The sequence below is a fragment of the Benincasa hispida genome, chromosome 12 (assembly GCF_027475165.1).
Source record: "Benincasa hispida cultivar pf3 chromosome 12, pf3_genome.v1.1, whole genome shotgun sequence".
Lineage (NCBI taxonomy): Eukaryota > Viridiplantae > Streptophyta > Magnoliopsida > Cucurbitales > Cucurbitaceae > Benincasa > Benincasa hispida.
Genome location: NC_143489.1, coordinates 58,197,512 through 58,222,401, shown reverse-complemented (window position 1 = coordinate 58,222,401; position 24,890 = coordinate 58,197,512). Strand labels below are relative to the sequence as shown.

Genomic DNA, 24,890 nt, shown 5'->3' with positions numbered 1-24,890 from the left:
CTATACAAATAAAAATGTTAATTCATAACCCTCATCACAAATATTGAAATATCGATAGAGGTATCAACGCATGCAGATGAGACTTTAATACTTTGCATATAGCATATGAACAAACAAACTTGTTCCAACCATGGCGAAAGTTAAGATCCCATTTGGTAACGATGTGAATTTTAATTTTATATTTTTAAAGATTGTGTTTGTTTCTCACAATTTCCTCCTCATGGTTTTCATATTTCCTATGTAAACAAACATTAGAGCTCTTAGTCAATTTCCATAAATAAAAACAAGTTTTTCAAACTAATTTTTTCTTTAGTTTTTAAAATTTGGTCATGATTTCGAAAATACTCTTAAAATGTAGACAACAAAATATAGAAAATAATGTAACAAACAACTAAACGGTTACAAAAGGGTGTCTAAATAGACATTTATTATTTAAGCAAACTTATAGAACATCCATGCCTAACACCAAATACCCAGATGAATAACAATTTGAGGAATGAAAAATACAAATGATGATGATACACCAAATATAAAATATATCATCAAAAACTGTATATGTGGTAATAAATTTTTATTATAAGAGTAGCTATTATTAAGACCCTGAATTCATGATTATAATTACATATGAGTTCGTCCATGGCAACATTTGAAGCTGATACCAGTATCCATGAAACGAGGACATTCAGGACAATTAACAACCATTGGAATCCATCCACTGAATCCAGGAAGAACCACTCGATCACATTGATGAGTCTTTGCAGCAACTTCATTGAAATAATCTCTGAAAGAATCAGGGAAACTTTTTATGTTTAATATTTGTTTCCATATATTGAAGTCTTCCAACACTGCTAGAATCAAATTCCCACGTCCAACAAGAACTGGTTCAGAGCCCACAGATAAAATTCCCCAACCATTTTCATTTTCATAAGATATCAATCGTAATATATCTTCTGTTGTTTCGCTTGCACTTGAGCCTTTTATTTGGCTTTTTACTATGAAGAAACCCCATTGTGTTATCCAAAAACGAGACATGAGTTTTGGATCATCTTCTCCTTTGGTGTTTTTTCCTATGCGTACAATCTCGAATGTTATTCCTTTGTTTCTTATCCATGGATCGGTTTTTATGTCACTTACTTTTTCTTCGAATTGGTGGATCCAATTTGGGTCTTTTCCTCCATAGAATATGATACTCTTTTCTTGGTTCATCTAAATAAGGAAAAAAAAAATTATACCCCTAAATTTTTGTTAAAACTAATAATTATATCAACTTAAATCATACACTTTCAATGAGTCGATAGATTTAGACCCTTTATTAATGATTTATAGCTTAATTTCACTGACTTCGTTTAAAATGGACTGGAAATTGAAGTTTCTTCTGATAAATATTTAGTTTATAATTATTGAATTTTGAAAATGATGCTTGTCTTCTCAGATTTTCTAAATATTGGGTTTTTATCTAACCTATACATGAAAATATTTGAATTCTTTAACCTAATATTCTTTTTTTTCTAGTTTTCAAATTTTAACTTAAAATTTGATAATATTGTAAAAATGTGTAGACAACAAAACATAAGTAAGTGAAAATAGAAACTTTTACGCTTAATCTTTAAAAATTAAAAAAAGTAAAAGTATTCTTCTCCTAGAATTTTACCAAATGTACTAACAAAGAATATCACATAATTTTTTCTAAATAAGGGTGGTATCACATAATTCTTTCTAAATCAGAGAAAAACAAATTAAAACAAGATGAAATATGCTACTGCCACTATATTCCAGCATTTCTCTTTAATATTATGATAAGCTTTTCTTTCATAAAAAACCTTATTCCTGTGTGAAAATTGTGCATTATCGATTAATAAATTAACTTATAAAAATTTAGAGTTTTAATTAATTCTCAACATACGATTTTTTAACAAGATATTAAATGATAGAGAGATCAGTAGGTGCATCAAGACATCTTAACTAGGTTAACACCTACGTATTACTTTCATCATTTTCTAATGTTAATATACTAATTAAGGATATGAATTGATTTTTAGGCTAAAAATAATCGAAAAGAACTTTGACCCGTAAACTACTCAGGTTATATGAATTTGATGAAGTTGATCTCTAAAGTTTATGGTTTGAAATTGAAAGTGTTTAGAGTCTAAATTGATAGAATATCAAAAACAAGTTTATGGGCGAAAATTAAAATTAGAAAGGAAATATTTACTTACCCAATTATGTAATCTTGGGTGGTCAGTAAATTTGAGGATAGTAGACTCTGGCCAATTCTTTTCCAATAAAATGTCAATTTTTCTATTGGAGAAGGGAACAGCCTCAGATCCCCAAACTCTAATTAAATGGATTGCATTTGTGAATTCCACTTTTGAAGTTGAGTCAAGAACAACTACTAATGGATCATCTCTTAGTTGCCAATTTTCTTCTAAAAATCTCCATCCTGCAATTTTTGTAGTAAATTGCACTATATACCATGGCATCTTAGATATTACATGCTCATATCTTCTTCTATTTTCTTCATCTGGATCATTTGGATTGATAATTGGAATCCAAACAATCTTGTATTTATCTTCTCTACCCAATTCATCATAAACCAATTGAAGAGCTTTGATGTCTTCTTCTGAAATGTTTAATCCAGATATTACTAATACCACTTTCTTCCTTCTCAAACAATTTTCAATGCTGACCTGTATATGATATCACGTATCAATCAAATTCTAAACTTTAGGCTCTATTTGATAACAATTTTGTTTTTGGTTTTATGCTTTTGAAAACTTTGTTGGTTTCCTGATTATGATCTTTTTACTATGGATTTCACCTCATTTATAAAAATAGAAACAAGTTTTTAAAAACATACTTGTTTTTAAGTCGTGTTTTTTCATAACAATTTTAATTTTTGAAAATTATGTTGGTTTTTTCATCGTTCTCCAATCTTTCTTTAAGAAAATATTTGAAGTACTGATAGCGAAATTCTAAATACCAAATATAGTGCATATCAAAATAAAGAAATTCATAGATATAAGTGAATATAGTACACTATCCATGTTTATAATTAATCTTTATTTTCAGAAATCAAAAATAAAAATCTAGTGGTTATCAAACATGAGATTTAGAGTGCGTTTGGTATACATTTTCAAGTATTTAATTTACAAAAATAAGTCATTTGGGAAGAGATTAGAGTATTTAACAACCACTCAAAATAGCTTTTCAAGTATATTTAATCAGCTTTTATCAAAAATATTTAAATAAAAATGAGTTTTTTGGAAAACATTTTTTCTCAAGTCAATTCCAACATTCTCTTAATGTTTTGTTGAGATCAAAGTAGATAACTAAATTTAAAATAACAAAAATCCAATAGTATTTATGAGCTTAGTTTTTAACAATATACTATACCCTTATCAAATATTGCCAAGGACTTGTTTGATAAAAATATTGTCCTTCTCTTTTTTAATTAAAAAACTAGTACTTCTTGCCCCCTCACATTTTTGTCTAGTAATTCACTTCTAAATATATTTTAAACTTAAAAAAAAAATAAATAAATAAATAGATTTGATGTTTTCAAATATAGAAAATGAATCAAAATATTTATAAATATAGAAAAATTTCACTATCTATTATAGACTGCGATAGTTTACTATTTGTATCAATCTGTGTCATGATAGACATAATAGTAGTCTATTGTCACCTATCGTAGATAAATTATGATATTTTGCTATTATTTGTAAATATTTTCAGTAGTTTTGTCAATTAAAATAATTTTTTAAATATATATATATATATATATTGAAATCGACTAAGATGATTAAGGGTTTTTTAAAATAAAATTCTAAATAAAGAAATGATTGGTAATAAAATTCAGTCTATAATATAAGAAACTTAAAGACAAAAAAATGTTGTTAAATGAAAGTCTAAATGAGACATCAAAAAATGTTGACCTTTCTTTTAGTAGAGCCATCTATGAAAGGCCTAGCTTCATTCTTTCCCTCAATCAACTTTGACACAACCAAAGCTAATTCAGTAGGAAAGTTATCAATGTGATCCACCAACCATTTATATAGGTTTATCTCTTCTGCATTTGCAAAACAAAATAAAATAAATATACTTGTTAGCTTAACATACAAATAATATATGCATGAAATTTTTTTTAAGTTCTTTTCATTATAAAAATTAACTTGTTTACTTACTATTTTTTTTTCCTTTCTTATCCAATAAGGAAAAATTAAGATTGTTCTTTTTAATCTAAAATTTCAAAAGATTTTTATCAATGGGCTGCTTTTTTTTTGAGGAGGGATAGAATAAAAGAAATTGACAGCAAATTAAATAAGTACATTTTATTAATAAAAAAATAAAGACGAACCAAATTGAAGTGCAATAATATGTATATCAATAAACTACTTGTAGAAGTATGATGATATAAACCAAAATTTTGACCTTGTTGTTCTCGTAAAACAGTAAGATGGGTTTCAAGTATGGAGAGAATGGAACTGATCTTCTCTGTCAACTCATTCAAATACTTCTGTGATTGACCCCTGAGATTATTGCAATCTTAATTAGTTCTTTCATATTAAAAGAACTTTGCCAATGCAAAAAAATTATCAAGCTTCTTAGGCTAATAGCATCAAAAAGGCAACAATTGAAGTAATAATTAAAGGGAGGAGTCTTTTTTTTTTTTTTTTTTTTTTTTTTTTTTTTTTTTTTTTTTTTTATTTTTATTTTTTTTATTTATTTTTAAATTAAGTGTCTAATAACATTTTAAGAAATTTTAAATATAATAGAATCTAACCGTGATAACTCTATCACTAAGACTCTTATCAATGATAGACTTCTATTATCAATATAGTCTAACAGATTTTGATCAGTGATAGACTTTTATTAGCAATATAGTCTACATCAATGAGACCCCGAAAGCTTAATCTAAATTTTGCTAAATCTATAATTTTTTTTGCATTGTGTTATATCTGCTAATATTTTGGCATTGATTGCTATATCTAAAATCAATTATTTATATTTGGTATGATAACCATTTAGCTCTTGAATTTTTTTTTTTTTTTGAAAATTAAGATTATAAATACTACTCTCACACATATGAAATTTTTTGTTTTATTATCTACATTTTAACAATGTTTTCTAAATATCCGGACTAAGTTTTGAAAAAAAAAAAAAAAAAAAAAAACAAAAGTTCTTATTTTTAAAATTTGTTTAGGATTTCAGATGTTAATATAAAAAGAAGAAATTTATTATAAAATATTTTGAGGAAGCCAAATTCTTTTAGAATCAAAAGTCCTTATATAATTATTTCTTAAAATGAATAAACATTCCAAAGAACCCCTCGCAGAAAAGTAATATATTACTTAAAAGTTGAAATACATTATATTTTTAAAACAACATAATTCTATTTTTGACATCTGCTTTCCAGGAATCGAAATTCTTCCATGACCGAAAAAAAAAAGTAAAAAAATAAAAAATAAAACAAAGATGAGAAAATAAAACAAGTTAGAAAAAAAAAACACAGAAAAATTAGACCAGTTTCGAACAAGGCTAAAATACAAGTTTTTATAATTTAGTTTTCATTTGATAATTATTTTATTTTTAAATAAAAAATATTTATTTTTTTACTATGATATTCATATTTCTCAAAAAATCACTTGAATTCTTAGTCAAATTAAAAAAAAAAAAAAAAGAGCAATTTAGCTGAAACTATTTACAAATATAGTAAAATATTATCGTCTAACGGTGATCTATCATGTCTATCTATTAAGGATGATAGATATCTAATTTTGCTATATTTGTAAACATTTTGGTTGATTTTACTATATTTAAAAATAGTAATTTTTTAAAACTACTTTTAAATTTAGTTTTTAAAACTCCATATAGAAAATGAATAACAAACTTGTATTAAAAAATAATAAGTTTAATTTTTAAGAAGTAAAAAGAAATAACAAATTTTTATAGAAACATTAACTTAGGGGGTACTTACTCAGTGGCAGTCAAATAAGCAGAAATTTGTGCTGTTGAAGCAACAATAATATGTATAACCCAATAAGTAATCAACGGAATTTGGCGAATGGCAGAAGACAATTCTGTAAGCTCTTTCGTATCGTACTTAGAAAAATCCTTAATCTCTTTCATATATTTGATGGCTTTCATACACTCATAAATTAAGCACTTTGGGCTAAGAAACACTTGTCGATATTTGGGTGTATCCAAGTGCTTTTTCAACTCAGGAACTTGCTTAATAATGGCCAATGTTTTAGCAAGTGGATCTGTTTTGAAGTAATGGTTGAGATGCCATAATTCTCCATAATCCACTGAAAATGCTGCAAGACATAGAACTGCTTTTGCTTCCCATGGATAGCTTATTAGTATGTTGAGAATTTCCGTTGTTGTCTCGTGGGCTTTTTCAATTCCTGCTGCTTTGCACCCCAACTGCTTAGTATTCAATCCAATTATTTTGTTAGCAAAATTATATTCTATTAGGTAACTGTTTCTTTTTTTTTTTTTCAGTAAAGTTATTTTAAATAATAAAATTGTTGAAAATATTTACAAATAATAGCAAAATATCACAGTTTATCTATCATAGACCGCGATAGACTACTATTCGTGTCTATCATGACACAGATAGACACAAATAATATTCTATTGCAATTTATCGAAGATAGATAATGAAATTTTGCTATATTTGTAAATATTTTAATTCATTTTACTATATTCGAAACCAACTCTTTTTTATATGCATGTTAACTTACAATTTCTTATTAGGATTTTTTTGAAAAATAGATTTAAATTCTTAGTCAAATTCTAAAAACAAATAATTAATTTGACTTATTTTTTAGAACACCTGGTTGAAAAAAGTAGGTAATTAAAAAAATTATCAAATAAAGAGATAAATTTGGTCACTATTGTTGAATTTTTTCCAAGAAAAATATAGAAAAGAAAAACCAAATGTAAGTTTTTAATTTTTGAAAACTTTTGGGGACATGTAATTTTTGGATCCCAAGTGGAATTTAATGGATAATTTTTTTGCAAGTATAGACATTAGACTCAAAATATTAGCAGATATAATATAATATAAAAAATTACAAATATGATCAAATTTAAATAGTTTATAACGATAGACCATATTATTGGTAGGAGTCTATCAGTAATAGGCCATATTACTAGTAAAATTCTATAAAAAAAATAGAAGTTTATTAGACTTGGTTATATTTACAATTTTTTTGAATGATATTATACATTTTGTTATTATTCTAAAAATGCTACCAATTGCAATTATCCTATAACTATATATAACATTGATTTAGGTTAAAAAAATCATTAAGAAAAGGTCACTGTGTCAATATGTTTTTAAGACTTGTAGACGAAAAAAATAATAAACAATTTTTTTCTATAAAAAAAGTTGAACATAACTGGAGGGCTAAAGACTAGTTCTGAGATTTTTTTAATAATATAAATAGAAATAAATTTGAATATTTTGAAAGTAGTGTGATTAAAATAGAACAAAATCTAAATACAAGAACAGAAATAGTTTCTAAAATATTCATTTATATGATGGTTTGTGAAATATTATGGGATTAAAAACTTTTTCAACTTAAATGTTTATGTGGTTCAGGATTTTAATAAAATAAAGAGGTCGAGTTCAAGCGCTGGTTTTAAAATATTTTTGTAATAAACACAACTAAAATTTAAAAGCTAAAAAGGTATATATCTTTTTTTAAAAAAAAGAACTTTATTTATCTATTTATATGTATTTGATTAATATTTCAAACATTCCTTAAAAAAAGGTGAAAACAAAATAGTAAAATAATGTTTGATGGTTAAATGTTGAATGCTAAATATAAAATCAATCTTATAGTTGAATTCAGTTCACTTTAACATATTTACTCGTTTAATTAATAATCATTAATATGAAATGAGGTTTTGTAATGAATTCTCTATAATTTCTCAAGAAAAAAAAAACTTTAATGAATGACCTCACTAGAGATACGATGTAGTGTACAAAGAGGTAGATTGAGTGAAGCAGCATAAGAGTCACTACCAAATGCTATACGCCCTTCAATTACCTGCAATCCAAAACAAACTATATGATAAAATACAATCGATCAATTTTTCCCAAAAAAATTGAGTAATTGGATTGGAACTTTTTATTTAGTCGGTTATGTAATGACTTTCTCGCACTTGAAAAGTATTTGAAGCACTTAAAAAGTCATTTCAAACCGCTACTAAAATATAATAAAAAGCTAAAAGTATATAGAAAGAGTTGTTTGTAATACTCGAGAAACACTATCAGTGATTCGATCTGCCGTTATAATGATGCTCTCAACCAATAAGATATAACTATCGATATCAATTTTGATTTTATCATCTTCCCGATGTTTCGTGTAAATATGATTTATAACGGCATCGTCTGACAATTGTTCGAGGCCCAGCCCCTCCTTGTGGTTTTGCAATTTGGGATGAACAAGTGAGGTGGTGGGTTTCTTGGGCGGTACCAAAGACATGGGTGCACAAAGAAACGAAATATAGAGAGAAAAAGGAGGGTCAATTTTGGTTGTTTATTTGATTTAGATTTTCTATTTATAGGTCTTAGAAGAATGTGAATGAAGAGACAATAGTAAAGAGAACCCTGGAAAATCCACAGCTTCATTCGAAAGAATAGAATATGTTATAAGATTGAAATTTGGTTAAAGTATAAAATGAATAACCATATGCTATCTTCCCTTGTGTTGTACTGTATTGTTTTTCTTCTTCATCACTTTTTAATTGTTTTGAATGAGAAAATGTACCTAATTTAGTCATCTCTTCAAATTTTGTTTTCATTTCATTCTTCATAAAGCCTTTAGGTATAATATTCATCATATTTGAATTCGACATCTAATAGCTCTGACATTTTTCTAATTCTCTAATCATGCTCATGTTATCTTGCTAATAGTTTGATTTGTTTGCAAGAGTAAAAATTATCCTTACAGATCAACACAAACCCTTTTAACCTACTTTATCCTTATAACATGGTTCCTTTATAAATTCTCGGGAGGTTATCAAATTGTTCAAATTGAAGCATTTTGCTCCAGAATTCCTATGATTGAGTCATAGAAAAGAATGTGAATCTTATTCATAGTAACTATCAATTTTTTTTTTTTGGTAACTCTTTTATAAATTATATTTGCATAATGCAAGATCCCTCTCATTTAGGTATGATCTCACTTCATTCATGTATTCCTAATCTATTTGATTGCTGAGAACTTTATTTGGTAGAAATTTTGTTGAGATATATTGGTGAATTAAATATGGATCTTAAAAAATTATGAAAATAACTAAACTTACATAATTTATTCCAACTAATAAATAAACATTATAGCCGTCTTAGATGAGTTGTAAATCTTAATTATAATACTGCTTAACTAGCTTCTAATAGGTGATACTTTTGTTGAAAAGTTTAATAAAAGAAAATTATTTCAAATGGTAAAACTGTTGAAAATATTTACAAGATATAGCAAAATTTTAAAACTATCAATAATAGACATTGATGTCACTGATAAACACTAATAGAAGTACTGATAAAAGTTTATCAGTATTTATCTGCATTCATCATTGATAGTTTTAAAATTTTACTATATTTTGTAAATATTTTGATTATTTTTTTATATTTAAGAATAGCCCTTTAATAAATTAAAATTTTAAATTATGTTTATATAGGTTAGATATGAACATAGGAAAAAAAAATTTAACTTTATACATTTGCATTAGTTGCAATAAAACTGTTCATGTTAAAATTAGTAGCTAACAGCAACTGACAAAAAATTGAAGTAGCTATCTTGAATTTAAATCTTTTCCCACCGTCAGTTAATTTCTTTGTAAATTTAAATGTTGTATATTAAAAATATAAAATCTTAACTAATTAACGTATGAAAAATTGAATAAAGAATTTAAATTTTATACGAGAATTTTCTTTTTCTTATTAGGGAAAGTTATGGTCGCGTTTCTTGAAGAAAAAAGACTGGATGATTTGAATATTCTCTGAAGGAGATAAAATCCTCCCACCTTTCTTCTCAAATAATAATAATAATAATAATAATTAATAGTAATAAATAAATAAATAAAAATGTCCCTTGAACTTAAAAAAAAAAAGAATTATATGCTAAAGATAAGTTTGATGATCTTTTTCTTTTTAAGCCTGATAATCTATGAGACTATGTTTTTAGGTATTTTGGTTTTCTTGGCAAGGACTATCAAATTGAAAAGAGGAGCTAGAGAAAAGCTCTCTAATTTAAAATAGTCCTTGTTCAAATAAATTGAGTTTAATTCATCAATAATTAACATGTAATATGAGGTTAAATCTCTATAACTCTACTTGTTATATTAAACAAAAATTAGTCTTGTTCAATTACTCCACCCGGTTTGATACCATTTCGTTTTTTGTTTTTGGTTTTTGAAGATTAAGCCTATTTCTTCACAATTTCTTATAATGATTTGCATCTTTCTTAAGTACAATAATTTAATTTTTAGCTACATTCCAAAAACAAAAAGAAATTTTTAAAAACTACTTTCTTTTTAGTTTTCATAAATTGGTTTGGTTTTTTAAACTATTAGGTAAAAGTAGATAACAAATGAATAAATTTGGAGATGAAAGTAGTGTTTATAGGCTTCATTTTCAAAAACAAAAATAAAAAACCAAATGGTCATTAAATGAGACCGTATAGTTTTAACTAATAAATCTCATCACAATTTAAATTAGGCAAGAATTCGATAAAATATATGATTTAAAATTTTCTTTCGAAAAGGGATACTTCATTAGTAGACCAGCATGCAAGAAACATATACAAGAAAGTTTAAGTTGATACTCGAGTGTTGTTATAAAATTGACTTTCATAAAAAGAAAATGATTTTAGATATGTGATTTCTGTCATTCTAAAAATGATTTTTTAGTTGAGATGTTCTTGTACACCTGTGATCCCTATTTTGTGTTTTTTGTTAAAAAAAAATAATGATTTTGATCATTCCAAAATTACATGCAAGCATGTTCTTATTCTTTCCATTAAAACCAACCAATAGAAATTTAACAATAGAGAGAAACCTAATATGTATGAGAAGAGAAAAACCAAGGACAAAGATCCACTACAAGTTTAAGTTTTCCCTTAGCTAATGCTTTTGGCTTAAGAAAGACCATGCATGGCTAAAGCTGCTTTGGAATCAATTCTTGCCTTAAACACAGACAGCTGATGTTTCCTTGTGCTTTCTAAGAAAGGGACAAATATATCATTTTTGTATAAATTAAATTAGTGATAACTTCCCTTTCTTTTTCACCTATAGAAGTAGAAAGTGCTTCTTGCTGTCAAAGTGATTCTCATTATTCCTTAACTGTATGGACTCTTGAGTAAAGAACAGAATGTTCTCTTACAAAGCACAACCCAACCCAATGATGATGCTAATTTAATTGTTCTGTCCCCATCAATAATATACATTTTCAAGAAATCCAATGAATTGTAATCTTCTTTCAGAAAATTACTTCACCATTACATAATCTGATTCTTGCCTTTTGATTGTCACATTTTGTCGAGGTTAAAGGGGTATTAATAGCTTCAAAATTATTGTTTATGAAGAATTTATTCAAAAGGGTCAAATAATATCTCTTGTGATGGTTTAAACTTTTAGAGTCTAATAATTACTTTAACATAAGATGAGAATATTGGGGATTTTATGTCTGTGAGGCTTTATACAGCATAATAAAATTAAAATCATGGATATAATAAAAAAATGGTGGAAAATCAAAATTTAATATGAGATGTATTAATGTTCATCTAAACTTGGTTCCAATTTCATCTTTTTTTTCTTAAAGGATACTTTGGATAAGTAGGATGCACCCAAATATCTCCACTAGTAGCCATATTCATAGCACCACATCATCTCTCATTAAGATATTCATTTAGCACAAATGAAAGAGTACAAGTAATCCATGAAGGCAAGAGATAAGCCCGAAAATAAATACATTAAATATTACAAAAGGCTTGTATAAATACAATAAATACATTAAATTTTAATTTCATCCAATTATACACACTAGATTGTGGTGCAATTTCTTTTGAACATGCATGGTACTAGAGGTAGAGGGATCAGATGATGCATAAGGATATCTCAACTACAGGTTGATACAACTATATCGTCGTCCTTTGACACCAAAAGTGAGTTGTATTAATCAACAAAAGAGATGTATAGGGGAGGGCTGAAAATGAGCTCAAAAAGTCGATAATACAATAAGAGATAAGCTAGGGGAAAGCCTTCTAATTTAGCTAGAGAATAGATACATCATAATTATAAAAATAAGAAGATTTAGTATACAAAGCAGCATATAAATGATATCTTCCCAAAGATGTGTTGGCGACTTATCAAGATATACTTTATATTTGGTATATCATATATACTTTATGTATATCGTACATTATAATCAACTTATAATAATTCAATTCTTCTTGTTGGTAACCATTCTAAATGAATGTTGATAAACTATTGATACACCGCGTTATACTTGCTATTGAATTTTAAATAGGTTTTAATATACTACTATACTAACAATACTAATACACCAATGTTATACGTGAAATTTTATTTAGAAGGAATATTTATACTTGAAATGATTTTTTTTTTTTAGCATAATGACAATAATGGGCATGTTCTCCTTTCTTTCAAGTTGTAGGTTCAAATTTTTGTACACCCTTAGTTGTGCTAAAATATATCTATTTTCTATTTTTCTTGTTATTCTTACTGTTATTGAATTAGCTAATATAATATATTAAATATAATAGTTTTTTTTTTAAAAAAAAAAAAAACTTTTTGGTCCCTAACTAGGTTTTGAGTATAGTTTTTATTTTGGCCATTAAGTTTTAAAATGGTATACTTTCAATCCTTAAGTTTTAAGTTTCATTTAAATTTAATCCTTAGGTTTCAAAATGTGACAATTATACCTTTTAGATTTGAATTTTGTTTCAATTTCGGTTCCTAAGTTTCAAGATATACATTTTTAACCTCTATTTTTCACTACTTGATTTTAGTCTTTGACGTTAATGTTTATTAATTAATTTAAAATAATTATGAAGTAAAATTTTAAATATAATTTCATTACAAATAGCGAAACTTATTTAATTATTATTTTTTAAATGAATTAATAGAAATTAACACTAAAAAAGAAAAGTGAATATTTGGTGAAAGATCGAGGTTATTTGTGTAAATCTTAAAGTCTCGGGATTAAAGTGAAACAGAGCTCAAATTTCAGGGGTAAAATTATTTTTATATTGTAATGCATGCTATATATTTTTTTCATCGTTATTAATTTTTTATCGAGACTTATGTGTTTTTGATAATGTAAATTATGCTAATTATGCTTTATAATTATTTTATATTTTAATGCATACTATTTTTTTTTATTTTACATAATTAAATTATATTTAAACTAAAAACAAGAGAAAATATAAGGGGACAAAAAATAAATAAATAAATGAGAAACAAGAAATGATTATCAAATAAGTTTTTTTTTTTCCAAGAAACAAGAAGCAAAAATTGTTAGCAAACATATTTTTGTTTCTAATTCTTAAAAAACAGGAAAAAAAAAGAACCAAAAACGGAAAACTGAAAATAAGAAACAAAAACGTTATCAAACGGGCCTTTAGAATCTGCACAAAAGTGTCTGATTTAAAAGATATATCATTCTCTAACAATTATATATACTATATAAAATATGTGCTTTAAAAAATATTATTTATCTCAAGTTAAACACTGAAATTGTAAATGAGACTTTCAGATTTCGTAGAACATCTTATCTTTGACTGTTATTGGGTGTACTAAATCAAAGCTCTTCTCTAAGTATACTACTACTCTAAATTGAACTATTTGTATATATAGTTCATTTTTATACGTTTCTCACATACATAATAAAATACCCATTTCTAAAGAAAAATACTTTAGAAAGATGGTGATCCTATTTGTGTCGTACAAAGAAAATGACTTGAGAAAGAATTATATTGGGAACTTTTTCTAAATGGAATAAGGACGAACGAGATTGCTTGTTTCATTGTCTACAATGAATTACCAAAAGTGGGGAAAAAGAGGAAAAAACAAAAGCATAAGACACTGATAACTCATAATATAACAATCTTATGTCTAAAGATTAAAATAATGTCAGGCCAATTAACCTTGCTGTTTAGGGCATGAGATCATATAGGATGTGGAGAGTTATGATGTCTGTAAAATTTTGATATCTGAAAAATTTTGATCGAATATAAACAATCGAGTATGATCAAGCATGTTCAAGCATTGAGATGATATACTGTACACGAAAAGAAAATGACGGTGAGATACAAAATACGTTCTGTAAATGGATCCACAAATAATTAAAATCGATGAGATAGGATAATGGGTCAAGATGATATAGGATGTGGGAATATATCATCTCAGGTTGGACCTCCAAACAGCCCCTTAGCATGCAAATATTGTAGTGGATCCATTTTTTTTATCTACTTAATTTAATTATTAAAAAAATTACATAAAAACATGTTCAAATAATATCCTTTCATCTTTAGGATGATGTCAATATTACTCTACATCTTTTGTACTATTAAGGACCTCTTTGGATTGACTTAAGAAAAAAATATTTTTTCAACATAGTCATTTTTGTTTAAATATTTTAAATAAAAAAATGATTAAAATGTTATTGAAAAACTATTTTGAATGGTTGTTAACATTCCAATTTCTTTCAAAATAACATATCTTTTAACATAAATACTTGAAGATGTATTTCAAACACACTCTAAATCTTCCACTTAAATTACTGTGAACTTTACTTTGAAATCACTTTTTTTTTTCAATTAATTTTAAAGATAAGTTGACATGATATAGATAATATTCTCATTACTTTATTAGTGTGTAATGAGGTTTATCTTAAAGTAATGAAAATAGATTATGTTTACAAAGCTTTTATGGATATGGTCATGATTTTAACAATATATATGGAAGCAAATGGCTAAAAGGTAAGAAAGGGGAAAAAGTAAAGAAGAAGAAAAAAAATCCCATAAAGTTCAATGTTCTTATTTATTTTAGACTTGATACATGATTCTCTCTCTCGTTTTTCTTTTTCCTTTTCCTTTTTTTTTTTTTAATCCTTTCTTCCTCTCCTTTTTCCACAAATCTAAAAAACATGTAATTAAAATTTAAAATATGGATAATGAGATAGAATATCTATATTATCTAAAAAGACTATGGGGAAAGAAATATTTGGTTTCCGCTTTTGCCTCTTTTAGTTTAGGGTTATTTGGATATTTAACATAACTTTACATTTAAACCATAAAATCTCAGTTTATCTCTAATATCTATGGCACATTAAAGAAAAAGAAAATAAATTTAAAAAAATATATTTAATCCTTTAAATTTTTATTCACGAATTTTTTTACTCACATTTTATCTCTAATATCTAAAGATAAAGACAATATTTTTTTTAAATCACATTGACATTTTTTTAAGATATTCTCTAAAATCTTATTGACATTTTTTATGGAAAAAAAAAATCACAATTTAATACTAATAATCTCCACTTTACATTAAATAAAGGGATTAGAAAAATCAAATGCAATGATTTGAGATCTAAATTTTTTCTATAAATAGCTAATTTCAACATCTCCTTTTTCATGAGGTATCTTTTCTTCATTTTCTTTCTTTTTTAAAAAAAATTATTAACCTGCTCTCTCTAACTGCACTTTGGGTTTTTTTTTTTTTTTTTTATAGAAAATTTGTTTTAGGCATTTTTTATTTCGTTAATAGTAACATCTTTTTCAATATTTCTTTCTTTTTCTTTAAGAATTTTAATTTCTCTATTAAGATATTACCTCTCTATCTTTTGATTAACGTATGTCATCTTTTTCCAATTTTTTATTTTTCAATTTTGTAAAAAAATATAGTGTTTTAAGATAACTTTTTTTGTACAATTATATAGTTTTTCTATACACATCAGATTCACTTATTGATCCTCATATATTGAAGAGGGTAGAGAAAAGATCTTACTTTTAAGGTTCAACAAAGTTCTCAAATTTTAAGTAATTTGGGTGCCGACAAAGTCAGTGAGAAAAGATTAATTATTTTAATGCTTTTGTAGTCTTTTTTACATTTTGATTTTTGTAAATGTACACCAATCAATATAGGAGTTTATAATTATTTGTACAATTTTTACATGTTTTTATTTTTTTCTCTTTTTAAATTTGTTGTAAGTACACAACACTTCATAAAAATTTGAAATAAAATTTAAAATCAAGAAGAAGATCGTTGCAAATCAAAAGAGAAAATTTTTGTAGGATTTCTGTTTGCATAGAAAAAATTATATTTGGTTGAATTAAATTTTGGAAAAATTGAAAATAGGAGGATAATGAAATATATTTTTTCAACTAAGAAACATTGTGGAATTTTATATAATAAAAATGAAAACAATAATATTTCATTTTAATTAAAGTTTGAAATAGAAAGAACAATCATATCATCCAAATCAATTAAAAAATTCATATAGATAAGATTATAATGAAAAATATTTTGCATTAAATTAAAATTTAAAATTAAGAGAATAAAAAAAAAACTTCACAATATTTTTTTAAAAAAAATCTTGGTTTAAATCAAAATTTTAAATTAACAAGATAATCAAATCATTAAAAAGAATTAAGAGATTATTATTATAAAATTTGAAAAAATAAAAATAATTATTTTTGTTTAATTTAAAGTTTAAAAAGTAGGAGAGTAATGGGTTTAAATCAAAATTCGAATTTAGAAAAATAATCAAATTATCAAAATGAAAATTAAAAAAAAAAAAATCACATTTGATTTCTAACTAAAATCAAATCGTCTAATAAAAAAGTTTTAAAAAAATAAGAAAGAATTATCACGAATTTTTTTTTAAAAAAAATCTTTGTTTAAATCAAAGTTTGAATTCAAGAAGATAATCAAATCATCAAAATGAAAATAAGAAACAAACAAAAAGGAAACGAAACGAAAGACGAAACATAAATCATGGATCAACTAAGCCAAATACTCTTGGGAACTTGCTTAAGAATAAGAAAGAGGAATCTCATGTAAATACCATGGAATAAGGTTTGATCCCTGCCCTTTCTCAAGGCATTTCTTTAGACAAAGACACCGTTTTTTCCTCTTTTCGGATGGTAAATATTTCTCAGAACATGGTGTGTGAATCAAATTCATGTTTGAATTGAAATTGAGATACTGATATAAGTTCTTCCCCTCTGAATTAGATAGATTCATATCTGAAAGATGTTATATATATATCATGTTACACAAAGGAATTGTGCTATTAAAAAAATTATTATTTATCTCCAATTAATATCTACTTTACATTAAATAAAGTAAACATTAATTTTTTTCTTATCATTTAACGTAAATTATGTTTTTATTAACGTTGGTATAAGATTGAGATTTAGATTGAATAGTTTTTTCAATGTATATATGTACATTTTATTTTCAATATTATGAAACATGCAACCTACGTAATTATGGTTAGTATATAAAAATAGATTGATTTTAAGTTTTTGTGCATGTATGGAAGATGAATTATTGAAGAACAAATAATAGAATGGACCCACTTGAATTTTACCACTTGCTAAGACAAAGCTAAATTAAAATCAGTCAGCTTGCACCAGGCCAATAGTTAGGTGCAACAATTACGTTCATATTCTTCCTTTCTTATAAAAAATTTAAAATATTTTTTGAAATAAATTATCATGTGATAATTTTTAATTGGTACCTTGCTACATCCAAATTATTTTTCTTAAAACAAAAATATATATTCTTCTATATATTGTGAGTGTGACACATACTTGCGCAGATATCACTTTGCTCTTTATTTTTCTTTTTTCTTTTCGTCATTTCTTTCTTCCTTTCTCAGGAGCTATATACATAGTTGGAAACTAGAGCAAACAGCACTAACAGTCTCCTATTTTTCCCTCTGCTTTGCATTTTCTGATCTAACCCTTCAATTTCTTCTTATTTATTCATTTTTAAATATCATGTCACTCTCACTTGCTACCAACCCGACCTCGGATCAAAGTCTAGATCACTTCTCCAACAAGGCCATTGCAAATTACATATATACTAAACATCGTCACGACGATCATAAAATTAGATCGATGTTAAAATTTATATTGATGTTGTCGGATAGTCAAGGCCATTTGCATTATTGTTGGATATAAATTGAAGCTTGTCATATCACTCCCAAAAAAGGAAAATGTACACATATATATATAATAGGGTAATTATAATGGGTCTAGTATTTTTAGGATAATAATTAAGTGTATAACAATATTTTGAAAGAATTCAAATATAACAAAATCTATCAATGATAGACTTCAACTAACGATATGGTCTATCACTGATAAATTTCGAGAGTTGGATCTAAATTTTAATATACTTGCAAATTTTTTTGCTTTGTACTATACATCTACCAATCCTTTGGGATTAATTATTATATTCGTAATTACCCATATATATATATATCTTAAAAATTGTATGCACCTAATAACTACATGATACAAATTCAACATACCTTTTACATTTTCTCTCTCATACAATCAATGGTAGGAAAGCTTCTACATACATTACGACATCTCTTTGAATAATTTATCAATTTTTAGGGTGTGTTTGAACCAGCTTTATAATTTATAAAGGACAAAAAGTTTATATATATATATATAGTTTCTGAAATAATTAGATTTGATAATAACCTGTTCAAATGTGATTAAAAAAATGATTACCATTAAATTAAAATCATTTCAAAAAATACGTCAATAAATGCACACAATCTTACTCATTCAAGTGTTCAATCACACAAGTTATTATGTTATAAGTTTTTTAAATATATATATATATTTATCATTTGCATCAAGATAAATACAGCTATGCAGTTAAATATGTACTATTGATATATAATGGTGGAATTAAATGATGTATCAGTAGGCATGCAAAGATCCAGGCAAGGAAAAAGCACACAAAACAACATTGAACATTGTTGGTATATTAGTAAGTTACTCATGGGAGGCCAAGGCATTGCTAACATTGACTGCTTTTGCTGCTGACATTTGGCATCCCTACCATTATTCATTAGACCCAATTGCTAAATCACTGGCTATGATCAAGCGAGTTCCTTACTTCAAGAAAAAATTAAACTCTTTCAAATATCAACAAGTGCTCTTCTTAACCCCAGCAGTTTAATCTATGGCTGCTTACGAGACATTAAATATTTTGAAAAAGTATTAGAAGTCGAGGAATTAATGGGCGCATTCAAATATCTCATTTAAGTTGATATATCCTTAGTGTCTTCCTCGCGTTTTCATCCAAAAGATTCATTGATACAAAGGAGAAAATATATGAATCAACTCAAGAAATTGAACTCCAAATATGATGTTGAACAACAAGTTTCAGAATTATCTTCGGCCCATCTTCCACAAATTATTCCACTGGTTTCTTATTGTGTGATACACATTATTGTTGCTGCTCGAGTTGAGGTTTCAAGTTATTTGAATGACACCGACTAAGTATTTTAATTAATAATAATCTTGATAGTAATATCTTTTTGTGTTTGAAGTTCTTCTTTTATTAGTATTTTATGGTTGTTTTGTTAATATCACAATTAGAAAGTTTGGTAGTATATATAATTAAGGGCATGTTTGGATCGATTAGAGAAAAAAATGTTTTTTTTCTTCAGAAAAGTCATTTTTATTTATAATATTTTTTTACAAAAACGATTTAAAATACACTTTAAAAATGTTTCAAAAATTATTTTGAATGGTTGTCAAATATTTCAATTTTTTTAAAATGATTTTTTATCAAAATTAAACACTTGAAAAATTAAGTCAAACACATCCTAAATAATCGGTCCAAAATTGAGTTTTCCCAAAAGCTAATGAGAGTATGTTAGATCCCATTTGATCGTATTTTACTCTTTGTTCCTAAAAATTAAGTTAGTAAGCCTGTTTTTATCTATAAGATTTGTTGGAACAGCAACACCCTTAGGATATTAGTAAGTAGTCTGGAGCAAAATCTACAAAACAAAAGTTCGTTATAGGCTGAGTTACGGAGCTCGCTCTCTTTAAGACATTTCGTAGCTCTATCCAAGTGTGCAAGTAGGTCCGGAATTACTGCCACATCATCCCCAGGATAAAATAGCAAAAAACAAACTCGATTGAAAATGCACCGTTACCGACCGGAATACACACCTTTCGGATTGAATGCTCGGAAAACAAAAAAAGAGAGAGGAAGAAACAAAGGAGAGTGATCGAGAATGGAAGAGAATGAGAAATGAAATATTCTACTCTGAACTGGCTGAAAGATGCACTTTTTATAGGCCTTCGAATAGCTGAAAGATGCGGAGGAAGATGTGAGCGGGGAAGACCGTCGTGTGGGACGACTGCTGAACCAAATTGGGATGTCCATCGAATCAAATGTTAGAATTACAATCCAACCTGACTTTAGAAGATTCTCAACGACTAATAGGGGGGGGGGGGGGATTAAGGAACTTGAAGACGTTTGAAAACAAATGAGAGAGGATCATGCAAGACAAATTGAAGAAATGAAAAAAATGATTGAAGACAAGGATCACAGAGAGGAGGGCCATCAAATTAGGTATAATTACTTTATTATTTAGTTGTCTAATTTGTTGTTATCTTGTAGTTATGGTAACAAAATAGTTATTTCTTACTAGTAGCTTTATGGTAAAGAATTGTTAGCTATCCTGCAGTTATGGCAGCCAAACGACTGGATTTTGATGTGTTTTTTTTCGTTATTGTGTATTTGTTTATTAGCGTCGGGAATGTTGTGAGGGTGGGTAGAGTTTGGTTATACTCGTTTTGCTCGTTTTGCCGTTGAACTTAGAGTTTTTGTGTATTTATGGATGTTTATGAAGTTTGAACATGTTGTAGGGGGTGGGTCGAGTTTGGTTTAGATTGCTTTGGGGGGAAAAGTTTGAGTTTGTTGTGTGTTTTTTGATGTTTATGAGCGTCGCGAATGTTTTGAGGGGTGAGTAGAGTTTAGTTATACTCGTTTTGCCATTGAACTTGGAGTTTTTGTATGTTTATGGATGTTTATGAAGTTTGAACATGTTGTGAGGGATGGGTCGAGTTTGGTTTAGATTGTTTTGTGGGAGAAAGTTTGAGTTTTTTGTGTGTTCGTTGATGTTTATGAAGTTTGAATGTTGTGGGAATAGGTAAAGTTCGGTCATAATCGTTTTGGAGTTGAACTTGTAGGTTTTTGTTTTTTTTTTTTAATGTTTATGAGCATCGGGAATATCGTGGGGGGTGGGTAGAGTTTGGTTATACTCGTTTTGCCATTGAACTTGAAATTTTTGTGTGTTTATGGATGTTCATGAAGTTTGAATATGTTGTGGGAGGTGGGTTGAGTTTCATGATACTTGTTTTGGAGTTGAGTTTGGAGTTTTTTTTGTTTGTTTCTGGAAGTTTATGACATTTGAATGTTTTTGTTTTATTGTAGGATGGTGTCAGAGATGAGGTTGGACGATTGTTGAAGATGTTGTGTTCTAAACGTTGTTGATGTTGTTTTCTTTTTTATATTTCTGAAGACATATTTCTTGATGTTGTTCTCATCTTATTTCTTTCATGTATTTCTAAAGATAAATTTCTTTTATAAACTATCTTGTTTTCTTGTATTTGTTATAGTATGGACTTCGTTTGTTTGTTTCATTTATTATGTGAATCTGTTTGAGTTGGTTAATGATGTTTTAAAAGTTATTCAGATCAAATTAAAAAAATTACAAATTAAAAATTAAATAATTTTCAAAGTCAATATTCAACCATTAAAATTGAACTCCTAACGGCTGGCAAGCCGACGGGAGCTCCACTAACTCTCAACGCCCTATATTCGGCGTCTGGAGTTGGTGACAACTCCTGACAGTCCTTTTTCGCTGTCGGACGATGGATTTCTCCCGACCAAACTCCCGATGATCAATACGTCGTTAGGAAAGGATCTCATGATGCGCTTTCCACCATTTCTCAACGATTTCAAGCATTGAGAATGTTGGGAATGGTGTCCTAAATCTCCTTGTAATCTCATAGTTTGTAAACTTTGTACAAACATATTGTTATTAATAAAATAAGTGTTATTTTATAAGCATATACTCAATCCAATAAACTAAGATCCAAGGTTATTTCATGTAATTTAAACAAATATGTAGAGACATACAAGTGAATCTTGTTTAAATAAGAACCTAAAATGGTCTGTTGTAGATGAATAAGGTTGGGTACCTTATCCTTGTGATACTATGGATACGACCCACTTTGTAGGTGTTACAAGTATTGTAAAGTATTATAAATGATCAGATCCTGATCATTCATGTGGAGACATGCGAGTGAGGGTATCCTATACAAAGAGTTTGTATAAGACCGGACCACGAAATGATTAGTCTCTTCGTTAATAATAAAGACTTACATTTCACTAAAATGACCATAGCTGACATGACCTGAATCCTGAGTGACTTGTGAACTCCTGCTCATAAAGACGGTTCTTTGATTTGTATGGGTGAAAGTGGTCGATTGCTAACTCAATAAGCCTACCATTTTGGGGATTTTTCTGACTTGGGAGTTGGGAACTCAGCTACACAAGAAGGAATTCACTCCTTCCCTGATGCAGAAGCAAGTAGATAAATTACTCCATTAAGAGCTGATTCCGGGTCTTGAACATAGTGGCCACACCCTCTCCTGGCTCGAGAAGGACTTGGTCATAGTGGGACTATGACTTATTGTTCATTAAAGGGATCAGTGGTACTTAAGGAGTTAGATATATTTTGGCCCAGTTGTACTTACGAGCAATTTGTGAAAGGTCATCGCACTATTGATTGGTTATATCCAATTGACACAGAAATTTATCTGTAGTTGCGAAGAATGCAACTGTCGGTCTTTAGCGGAGTGATCGAAAGTTAACGAATGTTGGGTAATTTAATTAAAGAGTTTAATTTATTATCCGAGTACCGTTGGACCTTCAATCTACAGGTCCATAAGGTCCCCACTGTAGCTCAAAGGGGATTTAATCTTTGGATTAATTTGAAGTGTTCAAATTAATTGGGAGAATTAATTATATATGATTAATTAATTATAATGTATTTGATACATTATATATGAGAGGAATTTGAATATGATTCAAATACCAATTATATGGATGAGATTCATGTAATTAAATATAAATATGATTTATATTGAGAGGAATAAAATATTTGGATATGATTTAAATATCATATGGATGAGATTCATATAAGTGGATTTAATATAAATGTGATTTATATTAAATGCCATGTATAGTTGAGAGAGAATAAAATCTATAGTTTATGTTGTATTTGATGCAATATAAAGCTATAGACTATATGTTATAGTTGATATAACATATAGTGTATATATATAATAAAGTAGTTATTATATATATATTATTTTATTAATTCATTTGAAATTAATAAAAAGGGAAGGAGTTATAACAGCATCCTTACATTCTCTCAAGAAAACTAACATGGGTTTCAAGAAGTGGAATAAATCATCTTCTTCAAAATACTCACACAGAGAAGAAGTGTTCTCTCCAAGAGAAAATTTCTCTGTAGAAACATCCTTCTCATCCTCTCCATTTCCTTCCCTCTTCCAAGGATTGAAGCAAAGCCCATAACTCTTACTTGAATCCTTTAATCCCAAAGAGGATACAGAGGGTTCTTAAGTGGTGGTGTCCATGTGTGAAGAAGGAGATCCGCGTGCAAGGAGTTCCGTTCGTGGCTTGTATGAGGGATTGAAGAAAGAGTTCTTCAAAGGTGGGTTTTATAATTTGCATTGCGTTTATGTGATAAATGTTTGTGGATATATTGTTGATGGATGTTTACGTGATAGAAATCTTAGTTTTAAGGTTTCTTTAAATTTACAAAGTTGGTTTGTAAAGCGCGCAATCGAGTCTGTAAATTTGTTAAGTTTTAAGTCACTCGTGAAGCTTCAAAGAAGGGTTGTAGATCGAAGTTTCGATGGAGAAGATGAAACAGAGATTTGCCGCACCATGTAGCTAGAGCTAAATGATCAGATAACTTTTGTTATGCAATCATGCAGATTTTACTACATGATCGTGTAGCATTTGCTAAACGATCGCATAGCTAATGTGTTGAGTTTTATGTCCTAAAACTCGTGGTTTGTAAACAATGGAACTTATTCTGAAAATTCAATAAGGTGTTTTTGAATAAATGAATTTATTGTTGGATAGAAATCCAATAAATCAGAAAGTCCTTTGACTATTAGATGAGTACTTGAACATTATATGGAGACATAAAGGTAGATCAGGTTCGAGTAAATAGTCAAAATGATCTATAGTATATGGATAAGGTTGGGTACTTTATTCTGGTAACACTATTGGATGCGGCCTGCTCTGTAGTTTTAAAGTGCTACAAACGAAGTGATCCTAATTCATTCATGTTGGGCATGAGGAGTGGGGTGTCCTTATGCAAAAGGGTTTGTACAAGATCGGACCACGAAATGAGTCACTCATACTTTATAACGTTGTTTACTGTTTAAGACTGACTATTTCAAAGCGATGACCTAGGTAACTTGACCTTAATGCTGAGCTAATTATGAACTCCTGTTTATTTGGGATTACCTTTAGATTTGCATAGGTGAGGGTTGGCTCAACAGCGCCGGCTCAATAAGACTCCCATTTCAAGGGTAAGACCGGATAGATAGCTGGGGACACAGGGTACAAGAGGGAATTCACTCCTACCCGCTTTTAGGGATAGTAGAGAGGTTGTTCCCTTAAGTGCTGATTCTGGGTCATGAACAAGGGATCTCGCCCTCTCATTGGTATGAGAGGGACTCAGTTTTGTTGATTGGATCACA

General features: G+C 27.8%; 1 protein-coding gene across 1 annotated transcript; it reads right to left on the bottom strand.

The window, feature by feature from the left end:
* Positions 1-399: 399 nt before the first annotated feature.
* Positions 400-8,544, bottom strand: LOC120092723 (protein SIEVE ELEMENT OCCLUSION B-like). Its single transcript, XM_039050878.2, has 7 exons — positions 8,271-8,544; positions 7,971-8,060; positions 5,978-6,426; positions 4,432-4,529; positions 3,936-4,069; positions 2,217-2,687; positions 400-1,206 (listed from the first exon to the last, which is right to left on the bottom strand). The coding sequence occupies exons 1-7, from the start codon at positions 8,496-8,498 to the stop codon at positions 619-621; spliced, it is 2,058 nt and encodes a 685-aa protein (XP_038906806.1). The 5' UTR covers positions 8,499-8,544; the 3' UTR covers positions 400-618.
* Positions 8,545-24,890: the final 16,346 nt, after the last annotated feature.

Bases quoted from the DNA above. Each gene is read 5' to 3' on its own strand.
- LOC120092723 (XM_039050878.2), bottom strand. From the start codon at position 8,498: ATGTCTTTGGTACCGCCCAAGAAACCCACCACCTCACTTGTTCATCCC. The intron at 6,427-7,970 runs GTCATTCATTAA...AATACTAAGCAG, and splicing joins TACATCGTATCTCTAGTGAG to TTGGGGTGCAAAGCAGCAGG. The intron at 1,207-2,216 runs GTAAGTAAATAT...TTCCTTATTTAG, and splicing joins ACCCAAGATTACATAATTGG to ATGAACCAAGAAAAGAGTAT.